Source organism: Sphaerodactylus townsendi, linkage group LG01 (genome assembly GCF_021028975.2).
Source record: "Sphaerodactylus townsendi isolate TG3544 linkage group LG01, MPM_Stown_v2.3, whole genome shotgun sequence".
In the NCBI taxonomy this organism is placed as follows: Eukaryota; Metazoa; Chordata; class Lepidosauria; order Squamata; family Sphaerodactylidae; genus Sphaerodactylus; species Sphaerodactylus townsendi.
In genome coordinates, this window is record NC_059425.1 from 142,963,435 (window position 1) to 142,979,855 (window position 16,421).

The 16,421-nt window shown below is 39.8% G+C and overlaps 1 protein-coding gene across 1 annotated transcript in view; it reads right to left on the bottom strand.

Annotated features, from left to right (window-relative positions):
- COL19A1 (collagen type XIX alpha 1 chain) overlaps positions 1 to 16,421 on the bottom strand; it is a 248,436-nt gene that overhangs the window by 89,263 nt on the left and 142,752 nt on the right. The window contains exon 18 of the mRNA XM_048496321.1: positions 1,484 to 1,537. Within this exon, the coding sequence (XP_048352278.1) occupies positions 1,484 to 1,537 (54 nt within the window). The remainder of the gene's footprint in view (positions 1 to 1,483; positions 1,538 to 16,421) is intronic.

Genomic DNA, 16,421 nt, shown 5'->3' on the forward strand with positions numbered 1-16,421 from the left:
CCTAGCATGTTAAGAGATCCCACAATTTTGTTCCCCAGGCCCCACTTTCAGCTGCTTTGTGTATTTACAAACTGCAGCCCAAACCTTACCTGCTATTCCCACCCCCTACCTTGCCAGTGTATGATTCTTTCCCAGAAAACTGCTTTATCTCCCTGTTGCTGAATGTGCAAAGGGATTCACATTGGGGATTCTCGCACACCTGCCAATATAGTTCACTTCCCATTCAAAAGCCCAGGTGAGTTTCCTTCTCTTCCCTGCAAGCTATCAGTTTGGGTTTCAGAGAAATGAGCTTTTTCTCCTCTCACTTATGCAATGGGGAGATGAAAAACTTTGCTTCTAGACAATTGTGGCTGAGCAGAGATATGGGAAGCATGTCCATACCTGTAATTTTCTATATTTCCTAGTCTGGTGCCTTCCTAAATGCTTGCGTATGTGTGCCAAAGGAGGCAGGGGGAAACCAGGGCTCTATTATATTAAATGTGGATCAATCTATGTGCAGGCTGTACATTTTTGCAGGTATGAACAATGTCCAAAAATTTTAAATACGAAGTAGCAGAACCTTGAAAATACAGAAACAGGAATATCAGAGGAGAATAAATGGAATGGTTACTCTTTCACACAAAACTGAAAAAAATGAAAACCTCCAGGATAAAATTAATTGTATATATCACCGGTATCATTAAAACAATGAAACCGGCTTATTCTGAAAGGCTGCACATAGCCTTTACATATTCTGTTAACTTGTGAGCCTCTAGACGTTATGCCATCACACTTGGTATGAAAAATAAGGGTTCTGCTGAAATATTAACATCATGATATATTTCCAGAGACTGTTTCTATTCCATGCTTTGAGGAGTCCTGAGAGTCAAAAATATGATCAAGCTCAAATTCTGAACTGTGCATATCTCATAAGGGGAAAAAACAACCTCAAAATGCTTGGATCTGAATTAAAACCTCTAGTGATGCATATTACAATTCCTTTCATACACTTATGTATTTCCTAATCTTCTTTAATTCTTCAGCAAACTCATTTGATCTACAGTTGAATGCTCTTTCCAGCATTGGGCATAATCCTTTCCACTATTCAGACAGTTGGCAAGCTCATCGCACAGCCCTTCATCTTTGAAATTACCCCTGTGAGATAGAAATTATCCCATCGTAAACACACAGCATCATCAATTTGGGTAAACTGAATTAGAAGTATCCCTCAGATAATGTACATAGCTTGTTTTTTGAAATGCTAACAAATTCCGCTATTTCTACAGTAGTTTCAGAAATGCTGCTGCTTGCCAACCTGTACCATCCCCCACTCCTCTACATGAGCCTGTGCTTATCTCGCTGTCTTTGTTTCATGTTGTTACACCTGCTGGATACCAAAGAGAAAACAAAGATCTGCTCTGTTAATTTAATTTGCTGCTCTTCAATCATCTGGTACAAATTCCTGACTCAACCGAGTTTCACAATATCCCTGCTGGTTACTCACAGGAGGTCCTGGTGGTCCTTGTTTCCCAGGTAGTCCTGGTTTGCCTCGTCGTCCCTAAAAACAAAGAGAGGATATTAATGAACATTAGAAGTTAGAATGGAATTGGAATTAGGTGGTCATTTTCTTTTTTGACAAACCCAAGAGGACCAAGATTTAATTGCATGATTGTTTGCTACAGTTTGAGCATCCAACAACACTAAAAAGAAATTGCTCACTGCATCTAGACTATCACTTGGAGGCATGTGAGGCAGAGCTAGACATAATATTCAGATCCATCCCACCAGTCATCAAAGCCCCCCCCCCCCCCCAGACCATTCCTTGCTGTTTTGGTAGATATATTTAAGGTATCTCTATATCTTACCCAGGGACAGATTGAGACATGCTGAAGCCCTAAATCACATGAAGTGAAATAAGCCCCACAGAATTAACAACAACAAAAAAGTGTAAATCTTGAAATGTAGATTTAAAAAAAATCAGATCCTGAACTTTGCTTATCAGACAGCATCACCAGAAATAGGTAGAAATTTCAAAGAAGCAGATTTTGGCTAAATATCAGAAGAAATGTCCTTATGACAAGAACTGCTTATTGGTAGAACAGGCTGCTTTGGGAAGTTGTAGTCTATCCTTCACTGGAAGTTTTTAAGCAAAGGCTAGATAGCCATGAGGAAGTTGTAGATGCATATCCCTGCACTGAACAGGTTATAGACTTATGATATGAAGGTAACTCATCTAGTCTAACCCCTCATTCAACTGCCCTGAATCCCACAGAAAGTTTGGAGGTGGGTGCAGTTGCATGGGGGTTAGACTAGATGACCTACATTCATATTATAAGTTTATAACCTGTCAGAGCCAAACATAATCTCTCAGCCACCTCCCAGAATATGAGGAACTTAACTATGGCACTGTCTCTTTTCCATATTCTCCCCTAAAATCTTGCCAGATAGAACTGCATATATCTAAGAGTTTGTACAGTGGCATTTATAGTGGCTGATGCCCTTGCACTGGAAGCCCAAAGGCAAATCTACAAATAATGGGACTGTAAGGCTCTCTTACAATTAAGCACCTTTACAATGATACTTAAAAGACAAAAAAGCTGATGTGCTTCTCCATACTAATAATTAGCCATTGCTTTACGAATGACGCTTTGGAGAACAACAGGGCAATTTTATGTGGCGTTATCCCAGACTAAGCCTAGAGTAACTCTGCACAGGATTGCAGTGTGTAAGTATTTTGAAAGGTTACTAACATAGGCAAGCCCAGTTAAATTACATAATATTCAAAGATTCCACAGGCAGTTTCTAGGATGTAAAATGGCGATATAGTTGTTACTCTATAAAACAGTCTGTGTAAAACACATTTACAAATGTCCTACAGCCTTTTCTCAAGCTGATATTCAGCCATGCCACAAACACACAGAATTATGTGCTTCCTATTTATTGATCTCCATTACTTAAGTCATCTGTCATCTTCTGGGATTCACAGCCAGCTCAACCTTGATTCCAAGAGCTAAGCAGTTCTGTGGGAATCCAAGACCGGAAAACAGCAGATTAAAATTTTTCGGCAGTCAAGTGTCTCTTGTTATCACTTCAAGTTCGTGTATTTCCCATATGGCCATGCATTTTTATGGCAAGATGTTATCTTTTAACTTAACTTTAGATGATAGCTTCCAAAAGTTTTATTTGTTACTAAAAATAGACAAACATATATTTTGGAAGTCAGGGTGATTAAACAATTTTTTAAAAAATGAAGTCTGATTAGTTCTATTTCATCTATTATTTGCATTAATAATATATATGGTATTTTGGAAGTAAAGTGTGCACTAAGCTCTGGCCTGATTTATCCTCACCACAGACAGGTGAAGCAGACCTCTGTTTTAATAGGGGAAATGAGGCTGAAATAGAATCTAACTCAAGATCACCTTGTGGTTACTTGAGTCTTTGATTCTGATCCAAAGATCTATGTCTACTACCATATGCATACAGAGTATCACAAGTTCAAGCTTTTCATATACTTTATAAACAACTGAAGCGTATGCAGAGAAGGATGAGACTGATCACTAGCACTGAAGTGAATAAAGTTTTATGTGAAATGCACCAAAGTCCAGACAACATTCCAATGTGCAGAGGAAGCCCCCAGTCCATTTCCCCAAAATTTAAACCTTTGTTTATCCCAGAATTACAAGGTAAGATTGTAACAAATAAATAAATGAAACACAGATATGCCAAAACAGCTGTAGATAAAGGGAAAAGTGGTCCCCTGTGTCAGGACTGGGTCATTACTGACCCATGAAGTGATTATATTATTATATGTAAAATTAGTATTTTTGGATTTTAAATGATAGTTTTAAGGTTTAAGTTATTCAACTGTGTATTGCTGGTTTTAAATATGTTGTACACCGCCCAGAGCCCTCCAGGGGTGGGCAGTCTATTAAATTTAAATTATAAATAAATAAATACATATCAGATCACAACATTTAATAGACTGATTGTGTTTATGGGGTAGTTTGCCATTGCCTTGCTCAGTCATCTATAATCCCTCCACTGCTTCGCAATCTGAGCACTAATTTTACTGACCTTATGAGGATGGAAGGCTAAGTCAACCTTGAGCTGGCTACCTGAAACCGACTTCCATCAGAGTCAAAACTCAGGTCAGGAGCAGAGCTTTGACTGCAGTAGTGCAGTTTACTACTCTGCGCCACAGGGCTCCTAAACAGCTGTAAAGACATATTAAATTCATTGCCTTTAAAATAGCCCTTCTGATATGTTAAAACCAAACACTGATGACTATCTTAAAAACACTTTCTTGATCCTGGCTGTTATTTAGGATGCAGTAAGATGAATGACACTTCAAATCAGAACTGTCTAAACAAAGTATCAGGGGAGTGTTAAGCCAGAGATGATGGGATTTTGATTGGCATGCACAACTGTGACTTGGGAGCTAATTACCACAAAGGAATATTACAGAATACTCTTCAAGCAAGATTTTAAAATTTGCTAAGCTGAATTATAAAGGATTTGGCAAAGTAAGAGTGGACATCACAATAAATTGAATGTTGCAGCTTTTACTTATTATGCCAATGAGTTACAGGTTATGTACCTTCTGAATCATACAACTATTCTTTTCTCCTGTGCCATTTATGGCACGCACGCACGCACACACACACAAACACACACAAACACACACACAGTGTTAAGAAGTTAGGTGGTCAAACACCAGCATAAGGACAGATATTTCATGACAGAATTTGTTTCCAATCTTTTTTTCCTTGTCTACACTCCCATTACAAAATAAATTTTAAATTTATGAAATTTTCTTTTTGCTCACAGAAACAAAAGATTGGTTCATGCACAGCTCAAACCTGTAGGTTACATATAATAAGCTCATAGGAGTTAAAGGAGCAGATACATCACATAAATGAAGGTATTTCCCCCAGGTACGCTCTGATTTTCATTTTAAAAGACCATCAGTGCAATTCCAAGTGGGATGGGGAGCAGCGCTGAGGCAACCAGGGGCACTGCGCCAAAGGCAATGCCCCACCAGCTCTACAGAAGGCAATTAAAAAACCCTCCTGCCCCCTGAATCCCCTCATAGCCCAAACAGGCTTATACCACACAAAAGTGCAGCATCGGTGTTCCCCAAATGGAATTTTTATGGAAGCTGTGTACAGTCAGCTCAACCCCCGGGGACCCCCCCCCCCCCCCCCCCCCCCGTTGGCACTGGCATCTGCTCAGTTGCCAGTGCAGCTCTTGTGGCAGCTCTCACGTACAGGTTTGCCTGCCATGGAGTTGTGGGGTGGGCCAACACTGCCACATTTGTTCCTGTCACCAGCATGAGTGCCACTTACACCAGCAGAGGGAGCAAACATGTTGGCACAACCTTCACCCACTCCTAAAAACCATTTGCTTCCCTACCTCTGGAATAGGCTGCCCATGTCAGTGTGAGAGTCTCTGCAGATCACTTCTATCTCACAATGCCTATATTTTGAGCCCATGTGGAATGACTGGGGCTGCGTATATTTTGCCCTGTTTAAAAACCTGGAATCCTGCCCATCAGTTGTTCAGCAAGGAAGGAAGAGGGGAGAGGACTGAATCCAGTACCCCTTACTTCTGAACAGCAAATAAGATGAGGGTGTTTTTTTTAAGGAGAATAAGGTAACAAACAACAGAAGAAATCTCTGATAAAGGAAAAGGCTCAGAAAATGGAAAATAAAAAGTTAAAAAATCAGTTACATGTTGAGGATGACAAATGAAAGCAAAAAAGATGAGAAATGAAATAAAGAACAGGATAAAACCACGGGTATGACCTGAATCACACAGAAGAGATCAGATTTGCACTAAAACTGTTCAGTAGTTCTGGCAGAAGGAATTAAATGAAGCACAAAGGAGGATTTTAAACGCATGCAGCATCATTTTAAATATGTCCATTTGAATGAGATTCCACTGAGTTCTGTCTTTTTTCTTAGGTATTGTGTTTATGGTTGCAAACGTTATGAGCATATTGGTTTTCTATTGATTTCTGGGAAACCAAAAACTTGATTGCTACTTCATTTGGTCCCAATACGTTTATTAATTACAATATTTGTATCCCACCTTTTCTCCTTGGACTGAAAGTATAAAACGTTGTAGCAACCCAAGTGCAAGGACATAAACAGTCCAATTAAAACAAATAAAATATACAATTTACCAATTTAATTTTGTTTAGAGTTAAAACACACAAGAGTTAACAATGCAGTCGGGGGCGGGGGGGGGGCTACTGAGGAGGTGGTGTGACCCTGGCACCTGCATAAATGCCACTTGCACTAGCATAAGGGCCATTTAGGCACAGGGACACTTATGGACTCTTCCGCACATGCAGAATAATGCGCTTTCAATCCACTTTCACGATTGTTTCCAAGTGGATTTTGCTATTCTGCACAGCTGCAAAAAGCATTGAAAGTGGATTGAAAGTCCATTATTCTGCATGTGCGGAAGGAGAGCCATGCAGCAGTGCAATACTGGGGAGTCAATACCAGTACAAAGGGAACTTGGGAGTCAGTGCAGTTGTGCCATCCCCAGCCACAGTGTAACTACTTCTCCATCAGAATTGCATTGTAAGACACACAGGATCAGCAATCTCACAGACAAATCTTCTGAAAAAAATGCTCCTAATGCTATTTATACAAGATTACCAGTAAAGGGATTTCCTGAATCCCTTTACTGACTCTGGCAGGTTGTTCCAAAGGATATGGCCCTCCAGGCATGTGATCTTGTGAATTTTACACAGTCTAGGGTTGCTAGCTGGTAACCAGTGGGAAGTATATAGTGGGCAGGAACATGCAAATATGGCTTTTTCCACACAGCACCAATAATATGTCTTGCAGACGTTATAAAAAGAACCATTTTGGCTTTTTTCCTAAGCATCGCGCGGAATATTAAAGCGTTTCAGTTGAAAACAGTTCTTTTCTTCATTGCTCTGTGCCACCTGCCATTGCTGAATGTTGTTTCCCACGAACGTTTCTTCTGTTTGCTTCGCAGCCACCCACAATTTGTGTTTAAAGTACATGAATAGAGTTAGTTTTGCCTGCCAATTCCATATGTTGTTGTTTTTTCCTTCTTTTTTTTTAATGAGGTGTCTTTGAAGCTACAGGAACTTGCTATGGCTGGCAGTTGAGATGCAAGCAGAGGAAATGTTCTTGGGAAACAATATTCAGCAAATGGCTGGTGGCACAGAGGATCCCTGAAGTAGCAGAAAATGGTGGGTGTGAACTGAGGGGAAAATGAAAGTGGAAGCTAAGTTGGGAGGGAAAAATAAAATGTTTCCTGTTCCCTGCAAGCAGAAGGAGACGTCTTGAACCCTTCTTGGGGAAAAAAGATTGCTAGTTTAATGTTTGCCAAAAAGCCATCTTGAGCACAAATAAAACACGTTCAAAATGTTTTTTGGGGAAATTGTGCAGAGTTCCTTCCTGAACACCCCCCCTCCTCTTCTCAAGATGTTTTATTTGTGTTGTTTTGACTTTGGAATGTCACTTCTCGTCAGAGGCGTAGCTAGACCAGAGTGTGCCCGGTGCACACTCTGGCTTTTTCATGCCCCCCACAGCGCTCCCCACAGTGTTCCCCCCCATGGCACACTACACCATTTACTTTTAGGAAAGGAGCAGGCCGGAAGCCTGCTTGCGTTGCCTGGGCCTGGTGGGAACTACATTTCCCACCAGGCCCAGGCAACACAGGCAGGCTTCTGGCCTGCTGCATTCCTAAAAATAAGTGGGGTGGGGTGTCGCAAGGGGGGCACCGTGGGGGGAGGTGCTGCAGGGGGGAGGGGGAGGGGATTTTTCCACCCCCCACATGTGAAATGGTGTGCCCGGTGCGTCGCGCACCCCCCGCTCCCTGGTGGCTTCGCTACTGCTTCTAGTTTTCTCAGAACCTTGGAGAAGCCCTACCGTGTTATGCCAAAGCAATGTTGTGACTTCCAGGGTTGTGCCAGAAGAGATGTCACAGCCTTGAAACAATGTGTTGTTGGATGTTTAGCGTGCAAAGGAACTGAGATGAAAACCCAATACGGGGTGGGCAAGTGGTTAAATGGAGGTGGGCAAGTGGTTAACTGGAGATGGCTGTTAGGGGGTGGGCAAGTGGTTAACTGGAGATGGCTGTTAAGTTAGTGATTCCTCCGTCCTTTTGTGTCCCCTCTTGTTTGGATTTAGACTGATACTCTCAGAGACTCTTATCTAGCAAGATAGCAGCATGGTATCTTTCCCTTTCCTATCCTAAATGTAGTTCCTAATGAACATTTACCCTTTACCATTTTAATCGCTGTATTAGCCGATTCTCTGTGCAATAAACTCCAACATGTGGGTCACCCCTTTGCATCCTCCCCTGCCACTCTACTGAGCAGCACTGAACAACTCAGGTTGCTGGTGGGAGACCTAGCAGTCCTAGTATAGATACTCCTAAGGAAGGAAACCTTCAGGAACCAGCTGTTTGAGGAAAGTAACGAGAGGAGATGTAGTTTGATGTATGATTGGCTCTAGGTTGTGAATGTTTTTATATTATAGGTAATAATCAGCATTTCAAATTGGGCCAGGAAGCATCTGGTAGCCAGTACAGTTGAAATAGTAAGGAACTGTGTGTTCTGAGTAGCTGATCCCAGATTGGAGACATGCTGCAATTAGGTCTTCCAAGATGTCTTCAAAGGCATCCTATTGTAGAGTATGTGTCAGTTATCTGTTACGGAGTTTGCTGTAATAGGATCAGTGTAGCCAGGTAAGCAGGATCTAGATGAGCGGCCAATTTACCAGGTATATGTAACTGAAAGAAGGTGGTCCTCGCAACAGAACCATGTTTATTCATTAGCAAGGATAATTAGCACTATGACTGGTTATTGTGAAGATTTTTCAAAAAATGGGGCAACACAGCGGCTTTTAATTTTTTTTCTCTCTCATCAGTACTCTTCAGGCACAGTTTTTGCCTCCTGATTTTCATTCTTTATTTTTGGTATCTAATTTTCTATTTCAGAATATAATGTTATTTGTTTTACTGATAGAATCTAGGTTTATCTGTCTGTTTCCTTTTTCTCTTCAGCCCCTGTGTTCTTAGTGACTCTTCAAGTTGTCATACAGCTATCTCTACACAGATTTGGATTATTATCTTAAATTTAACATACAGTAGACAGACTGGCATGCAATTCCTATAACTCCTTCTATTTCCTGCTCTTTTTTCTTTCTATGGATAAAATCTCTTTCTCTTATCTCTAAAAGAGTTAAAAAATCACATTTGATTCCCTTTTTAGTTTCTATTTACTTCTTTAGCTACGTTCTGACATTTTTCACTTTTCTTATTTCAAATTTCATTCTTTCTTTTCTGATTCCATTAAAATATTTGTTTGGATTCTCCCCCCCCCCCGCCCCCCCCGTTTGATTACAGAAATGTTGTGCTTACTGGTCTTAGCCTGGTCTTACTGGAAGAGTATTCAATCATGATAACTAAAGTAGTACATCTGGGAAGATCATGAATTGATTTCTAAGTTTCAGATTATCATCAAGAACATATCCTCAGTCCAGTTCATTTCTTTAGATGGGCCAAAGAAAGTCTTCATGTAGAAGAAAACTGAACACATTCCTTGGTACCAGCATTAGCCAATATTTAAACAATTTCTGGGTGATTTGAGCTTGTACATTTTGAATTTCATTTCAGCTTTGTATAAAAGAATCTGAAAGATGTAATGTAATCTGAAGGTCCATTGCGGTAACCCATGCCAATATAAAAATGTTCTTTCATGTGGTTTCTACTAAAATTCAAAGGAGAACATTGCTCCATTATTTCTCCAACATGGTTTTCATGTTCATTTTTCTTGAAATTAGCTCTAAAGGTGTGAAAAAGAGAAACACTAATAATTAAAAATAGCAAAACAACTTTTTTTAAATGTAGAAAAAATTGTCAAGAAATGGAAGCGGTATAGAGAACAGAGCACAGAAACCTATTAGAAGTAATTAGATCAAACCAATTAGAAGAAAGTAATACATAAATATATTAAACATAATAAAACAACAACAACACCTTTAATGGCATGAAGTCATACAGCTATAAATAGGTAATTAAATATATAAAAGGCAAGGAAGGGAATATAGAAAAATGATGCTAAGAATGGAGTTGTTGAAGACAGTAATACAATGAAATGATAGAAAGATTGTTGCAATACATTAAAAAGAAAAAAGTTCTTCCTACTACTGTGATCATGAATATTTGTTTTGGGAGTTAATTTAGTCTTTAATGTTCATCCACACCACAGGTTCCTTGAAGAGAGATCGTGAATCTCTGGAAGCCACATGTATTTTTACCAGTCACGTAGCTACCATGGAGTGGGGTGTGTGCCGTACCCCTGGTGCGTGCCATTATGGTCATGTGCGGTGCAGAAAATTGCCCCCACCCCTTTCCTTTCCCCTCCCCAGGCCCAGCAGAAGCTGCTGCCAGGCTGGCCTTGCCGGGCCAGGTCCGGCGGAGGCTACTGCTGGGCGCCCCTGCCTGGTCCTCCCCCACCAGCCAGAACCCACCAGGCTGCTTTTTCAGTCAGCTGCTCTTTGCAGTTGGCTGAACTAAGGTAAGTGGGAGGCCGAAGGGGTCCGTGAAAGGGTGGGGTCCCACTGGGGGGGCCACTCCTCAACCCCGCCCTTCCTCACCTTAGTTCAGCTGGCGGCCCAGCCAGGCTGCTTTTACAGCTGGCTGTTCTTTGCAGGGACCTCATTGGGAGGGGGTCCCCAGGCACCATTTTGCCCTGAGTGCCATTTCCCTCGCTATGCTACGGAGTTTGACTTGAAGATGCATGACAACTACAGCTTTAACTTCCACTTTAACTCCCACTTCTCTAGCAAGGAGTCAGAGAAGGGACACCAGGCCCAACTGAAGTGTTTTGGCTATCCCTGCCAAGGGGGTGAATGAAAGAGGTGGGGGCTGAACAGACCTTCAGCGTGGGGTCCATCACATCAACCCACTCTACCTTAAAGCCAAGTGCTTCTGAGGCTGCACCATCATTCTGGTGCCAGCTCAACTGTGAAGTTGGCTCCAAGTTTCTCATTCCTCTGTCCTCCAGGTAATCATATACTGTTTCCTGGTTCAAAGCCCCGTTCTTGTGCCATCTACTTTAAAGTGGGGTGCACCCAGCACAAAAACATATGCAGATACTGAGACAGAGTTGAATCCAAAAACAGTTTTGGACCACCCAAATCAAACATTTTCACACTTCAGAAACTATTCCTTGAAAGATGACATACACAGGTATCTGGTCCAAACAGTGGTTTTGGCACCACAAGGTTCCATTTGGTTTGCCTCCAAGAAGCCTGTATTGTGAAGAAGGTTTGAATAAGAATAATTTGAATAAAACTGAATCTGTTTTGCTTAATTTTACAGAAGAGATGAAATATTAAGAGGCTCTCTGCCTAGCTCATGGGAAACAGTTGAGGGTTTTGTGTGTGTGTGTGTGTGTGGGGGGGGGGAGTTTAAGTCAGAAATTATGAATTTTCCCAAATGTTATAAAATGCCTGAAAAGATACTAAAAACTGAGGTGAAAATACAGTTTAAATTAGTCACATAGGGGGTCAGATAGAGAGCAACTAATTGCTATTTAAGTACCCATGCCTATAATTGCCTATGCCTAATATATTATTTCAGGGACAAAATCAAAGTATAGTACCATATTTCACAACATGGCAATATACAATGATGTACTGTTTAAAATGAGTAAAGCTTACACTCTACATTTTGTAACTTTCAGAACTTGTTTCTATGGTAACTTGTGCATTCTCAAGAATAAATATCCCATTCTAAAATAATATCCTATCCAAAAGAAAAAGTTTAAAAAATCAAATATAATAAAGATATCTCAGGAGTAACTAGAGAAAATATCTGTAGTTAGTTTATTCTGAAAAGCAATACAGAACTATTTTCTTTCTTTCTAAAGCTACTTTTTTGGCATCTTTCCCCCCATGTGTTTGTGTGTGTATGGGGGAAAGTTGGCAAAGCTTGCTGATAGTAGTAGACAGACCATTTAAATGGACCATGACTAAAATATGCATCCTGAGTCACTGCAAAAGAAAACAATTTGTTTGTAATCAGAACAGGGAACATATATATGCGTCAGCATACCAAATGACTATTTCTATCTTCTTCTACAAAGATAGCATTCATTCGCAGCTTCCTCTCCAAAGCCAGTAAATACTAATTCCTAGAGTAAGGACAGATTATTTGGTGGAGGAAAGGGAGTCTTTGTATGTGACTAATTTAAACTGTATTTTCACCTCAGTTTTTAGTATCTTTTCAGGCATTTTATAACATTTGGGAAAATTCTAAACACACATACAAGAAATAAAAATGAAAAGATTGCAAAAAACTACACAATTATAATCTTCCAGTGTAAGGTTATTTTATCAGAAAGACCTCTAAAAGGAAATCAAATGCTTTTACAATTTGATAATACTATTTAAATTGAACATTTTTAATTGCCTTCCCTATCCCAAATAAAAATGAGATAGGATTTCTTGGCAAATGAAATTCTCAAAATGTCTACTATTCATTAATACTACTACTTTTGCTAATGCTACTAGTATTAGTTCAAGTAGTCAGCTGAACACTTTTTCCTCCGACATGGCTCTCCATCCAAGTACAGACACTTGAGTGGACTGCCACACCTCAGAAAACAAAGCATTTAAATGAACTTTATATCTGAGGTAATGTAAAGATTTTTTATCAGTATTAGATTAGTAAGTGTATCAGTTCAGACCCATGGGGATTAATGATATTTTGTTTTATTATTTATATACAAACTGTGGGTGCTGCCTTTCTGACTTCAGAAGGGTCACCCAGGTACCAAGCAATTTAAGATATGTATCATAAAACCACATTTAAAAAACATTAAAAGCAACCCCTCCCAAAAATAAACATTATTAAAACTATTTAAAAACACAATTAAAAGACAAAACAGCAATTAAAACGTTAGTTAGGGAGCAGGATTCACTGAGGAAATGCCAAATGGTAGCCTCAATAGTAGCCTCAAATCTGATACTCTGAGATTTAATTTCTCTTTCTCAGAAATTAAGGCATCTACGTAACTTTTTCCTAAATAAATATGCTCAGTTTTTAGAGATCCAGGACAAATTCACAAGATTGATTACAAAAGCGGAGCTTTTAAAGTCCTTTTTCAGGCATTTAACATTGGTGCCTGTATCTCAAGGAAACTTCCAAGTGCTGAGTCAAAGTTTCCAGTATTCACATGGCCCATTTCTTTCACGCATTACACAGGGCCCTTCCTCATGGGCCAATAAACACGGCAGTAGGACAGTAAAAAAACCCATTTTGGGTGGAACTTCGCACAGACCTTGCCCCTAAAATGAGTCTGCCCCATGTTACTTGCCCCAAATGGAGTTTCTTAAGAATCGCGCTATTAGCCAGTTTTTTAAAAAATCCCGTGTTGCAGCGGCTCATGAGCGAACGACCAGGCAGGGGAAACTTTTATTCGCCTCTGTTTTCCCTTTTTAAAAATTTGGCGACTTACATCTGTTTAGCTACGGAGGTGCAGATGTTCATATCACGAGACATCAGCATGGCTGTGGGGGTTCATTTGTTCATGCCTTTGTAGCTACAGATTGGTGGGAAGTAAGTAAAAAAAAAATAGATGCACCTCCATGGGAAGGCGCAACAGCAACCTGGATTTTTTCCGTGGGCTCCAATCACTGCCTGCATGTGATTGGAGAATGTGAAAACAGAAAAATGGGTTACTTTATTCCAACTGCAACCAATTATATATTTGCTGCGTGGAAGGGGCCACAGTGCTTATGAGGAACAGTTGGACCCTATGTACTTACAACATCAAAATCTTACCCCAAATAGAAAGACAAACATTCAAGGTGGCACAAAGAAAAGGCTATTTATTCTTGCTCCAACCACCTCTGAGATTAATAACTCTGAAACAAAGAAGAATGCTTTGTGGCACACAAATCTAGAGTTGGGCAATATATTACATATCCAATGAAATTTGCTCATACATTCCTATGATGACAGAGGCTAACTAATATTATGACTGCTAAGCTGCCCCCAGCATGGTTTTCTCATATTCATACTTTTGCTATTCTTTACTTACAATTTCAATTTATTTGTATTAATTGTATTTATGGGAATATATAACAAACTTCTAACTTCTAGCAGGCAGAGATTTCATTAACTTTTATATGTGTTTTCAGATGATCTATAAATTTAACTATGTAATTCTAGTTTATGAAAATTTTTATCATTTTTTTGTCTTTATTTTGTAATTACTTTACTGAAAAATAAAGATTCAAAAGTGCCTGGAGAGTTTAGGTACTTTGTGAAACAATACATCACTGCTCCAGTCCCACTGACTTTGATTTATCTCAGGTCAGAATGTGTCAGAAAAAAATTACTTGGAGAAAACTTTCAGACTAGAAAACTATAATTAAGTGAATCTTGCTCAACTATAACCTTTTAGTAGGAAGAACTTTTGGAAATAATGTTTGTTCCGCCTACATTAATTGTTCTTATTTAGTCAGTCCTTTTAGCTCCTTTCAATTTAAAAAGTACTAATGGCTTCTTTTGATCTAAGGTCATAACATTTTGCCAACCTGAAAACTTCCACAAAGTTCAACCAAATGTAATCAGAATACCAACCCGCTTTGTTCCTCCCTCATAGGCTGGCTTAGAAATACTGCTAAATAGGATTCCTAGGGTACATGTGCCTCTGATACTGTTTTGAACAAATCATTAAAAAGCTAGTGCTGTCTATACTGTATGATTAGGGCACATCTACATTTCAAATGCCCTGGCTTGGTTGATCCAGGCTAGCTCAACCTCATCAAATCTCAGAAGCTAAGCAGAGTCAGTCCTGGTTAGAATACAGATGGGAGACCACTATGGAATTCCAGAGTCACCATGCAGTGAAATGCTAATGGCAAACCACCTCTGAACAGCTCTTGCCTTGAAAACCCAATGAGGTTGCTGTTAAGTCAGCTATAATTTAATGCAGTGGTTCTCAACCTGTGGGTCATGACCCCTTTGGGGCTCAAATGACCCTTTCACAGGGGTTGCCTAAGACCATCAAAAACACATATTTCCGATGGTCTTAGGAACCAAGACACAAATAATTTTATGGTTGGGGGTCACCACAACATGAGGAACTGTATTAAAGGGTTGCGGCATTAGGAAGGTTGAGAACCACTGATTTAACGGAACATTGCACACACACTCACATTTCAAACAAAGTAGTTCAAGTTTACAATTTATTTCCCATAATCTTTGGAATTATCTATGGAAGCATAGTTCTCCTGCCAAAGTCCTGGCTGACATGTGAAATGGTCTGGGCAGCAAACATTTTCCCTTCTATGCATCATCTTATCTCTTGGTATACCTCTTGGTTTACACAGAGGAATGTGACACAATTAAGTTTGATGGCAAACTGTAGAAATGGTGTACAATTGAACACTAATTCGAGCACATTTTTGGCTATATTTCGTGGCTATAATAGAAATATTTTTCTGCCTCAAGTATTTCTACATAATGCTGCCCAGCTGAGGCCTTCCAAGACATGAGGAGGCTTCTTCATCAAGCCTCTGATGATGTAAAATCAAATAATTCAGAGGAACACTGGGACTCATTTGTTAATCATTTCACAGACATAGAAGTTCATATTCATAATCATTCCAACACCACTGTTCCATCCGTTCAATCTCAGAATGTTTTATTGCTTTGGCTAGTCACAGAGATTTGGATTTTCAATTACTGCAGTCTAAGGATATTGACAAGTTGCCCTGGAAGATGTAACCTACCAGTCCTTGCCTGTGTTAGTTTATTACACCTTGCTGTATTACCCAGCAGGGCCCACATAGCACTGAACGCTTTACTGAAAGAAAGGATAAATGCCAACCAGGTCAAAGGAGGCAGCTGTGAGAGAGAGAAAAAACATTCCTAGAGCCAAACAATTTGAATAACTACCATATGATAGCAAATATTCTGTTTTTTGGGAAAGTGCTTGAGTGAATGACGGTAATGTAATGAGATCTTTATTTTTAGCTATTGCAGTATTTGGACAGCACCTTCCCTCTTGAGTTGAATCCATTTCCACCCAGTTTCAAGACTGGTTGTTTTTTTTTAAACTGAAACTGTCCTCATAAACTACAGGAGGAATATGACCATGCTGCTTATCCTGATCTTTTTTATGACTTTTGATACCATCAGCCATGCTATTCTCCTGAACTGTTTGGCTAAGGTAGGGATCACCGTGCCCAGGCAGTTCAAATATTTTATCGCTGATTGTACAAAAGATGGTGCTATCAGTTTCATGGCATTTGTGCAATGGAGTCCTGTAGGTTCCATTTTGTCCCTTAAGGTATTTTAACGTCTAGATAAAACTGCTGGGAGAGGTCACCCAGAGATTTTGAATGCAGTATCATGAATATACATGTGGA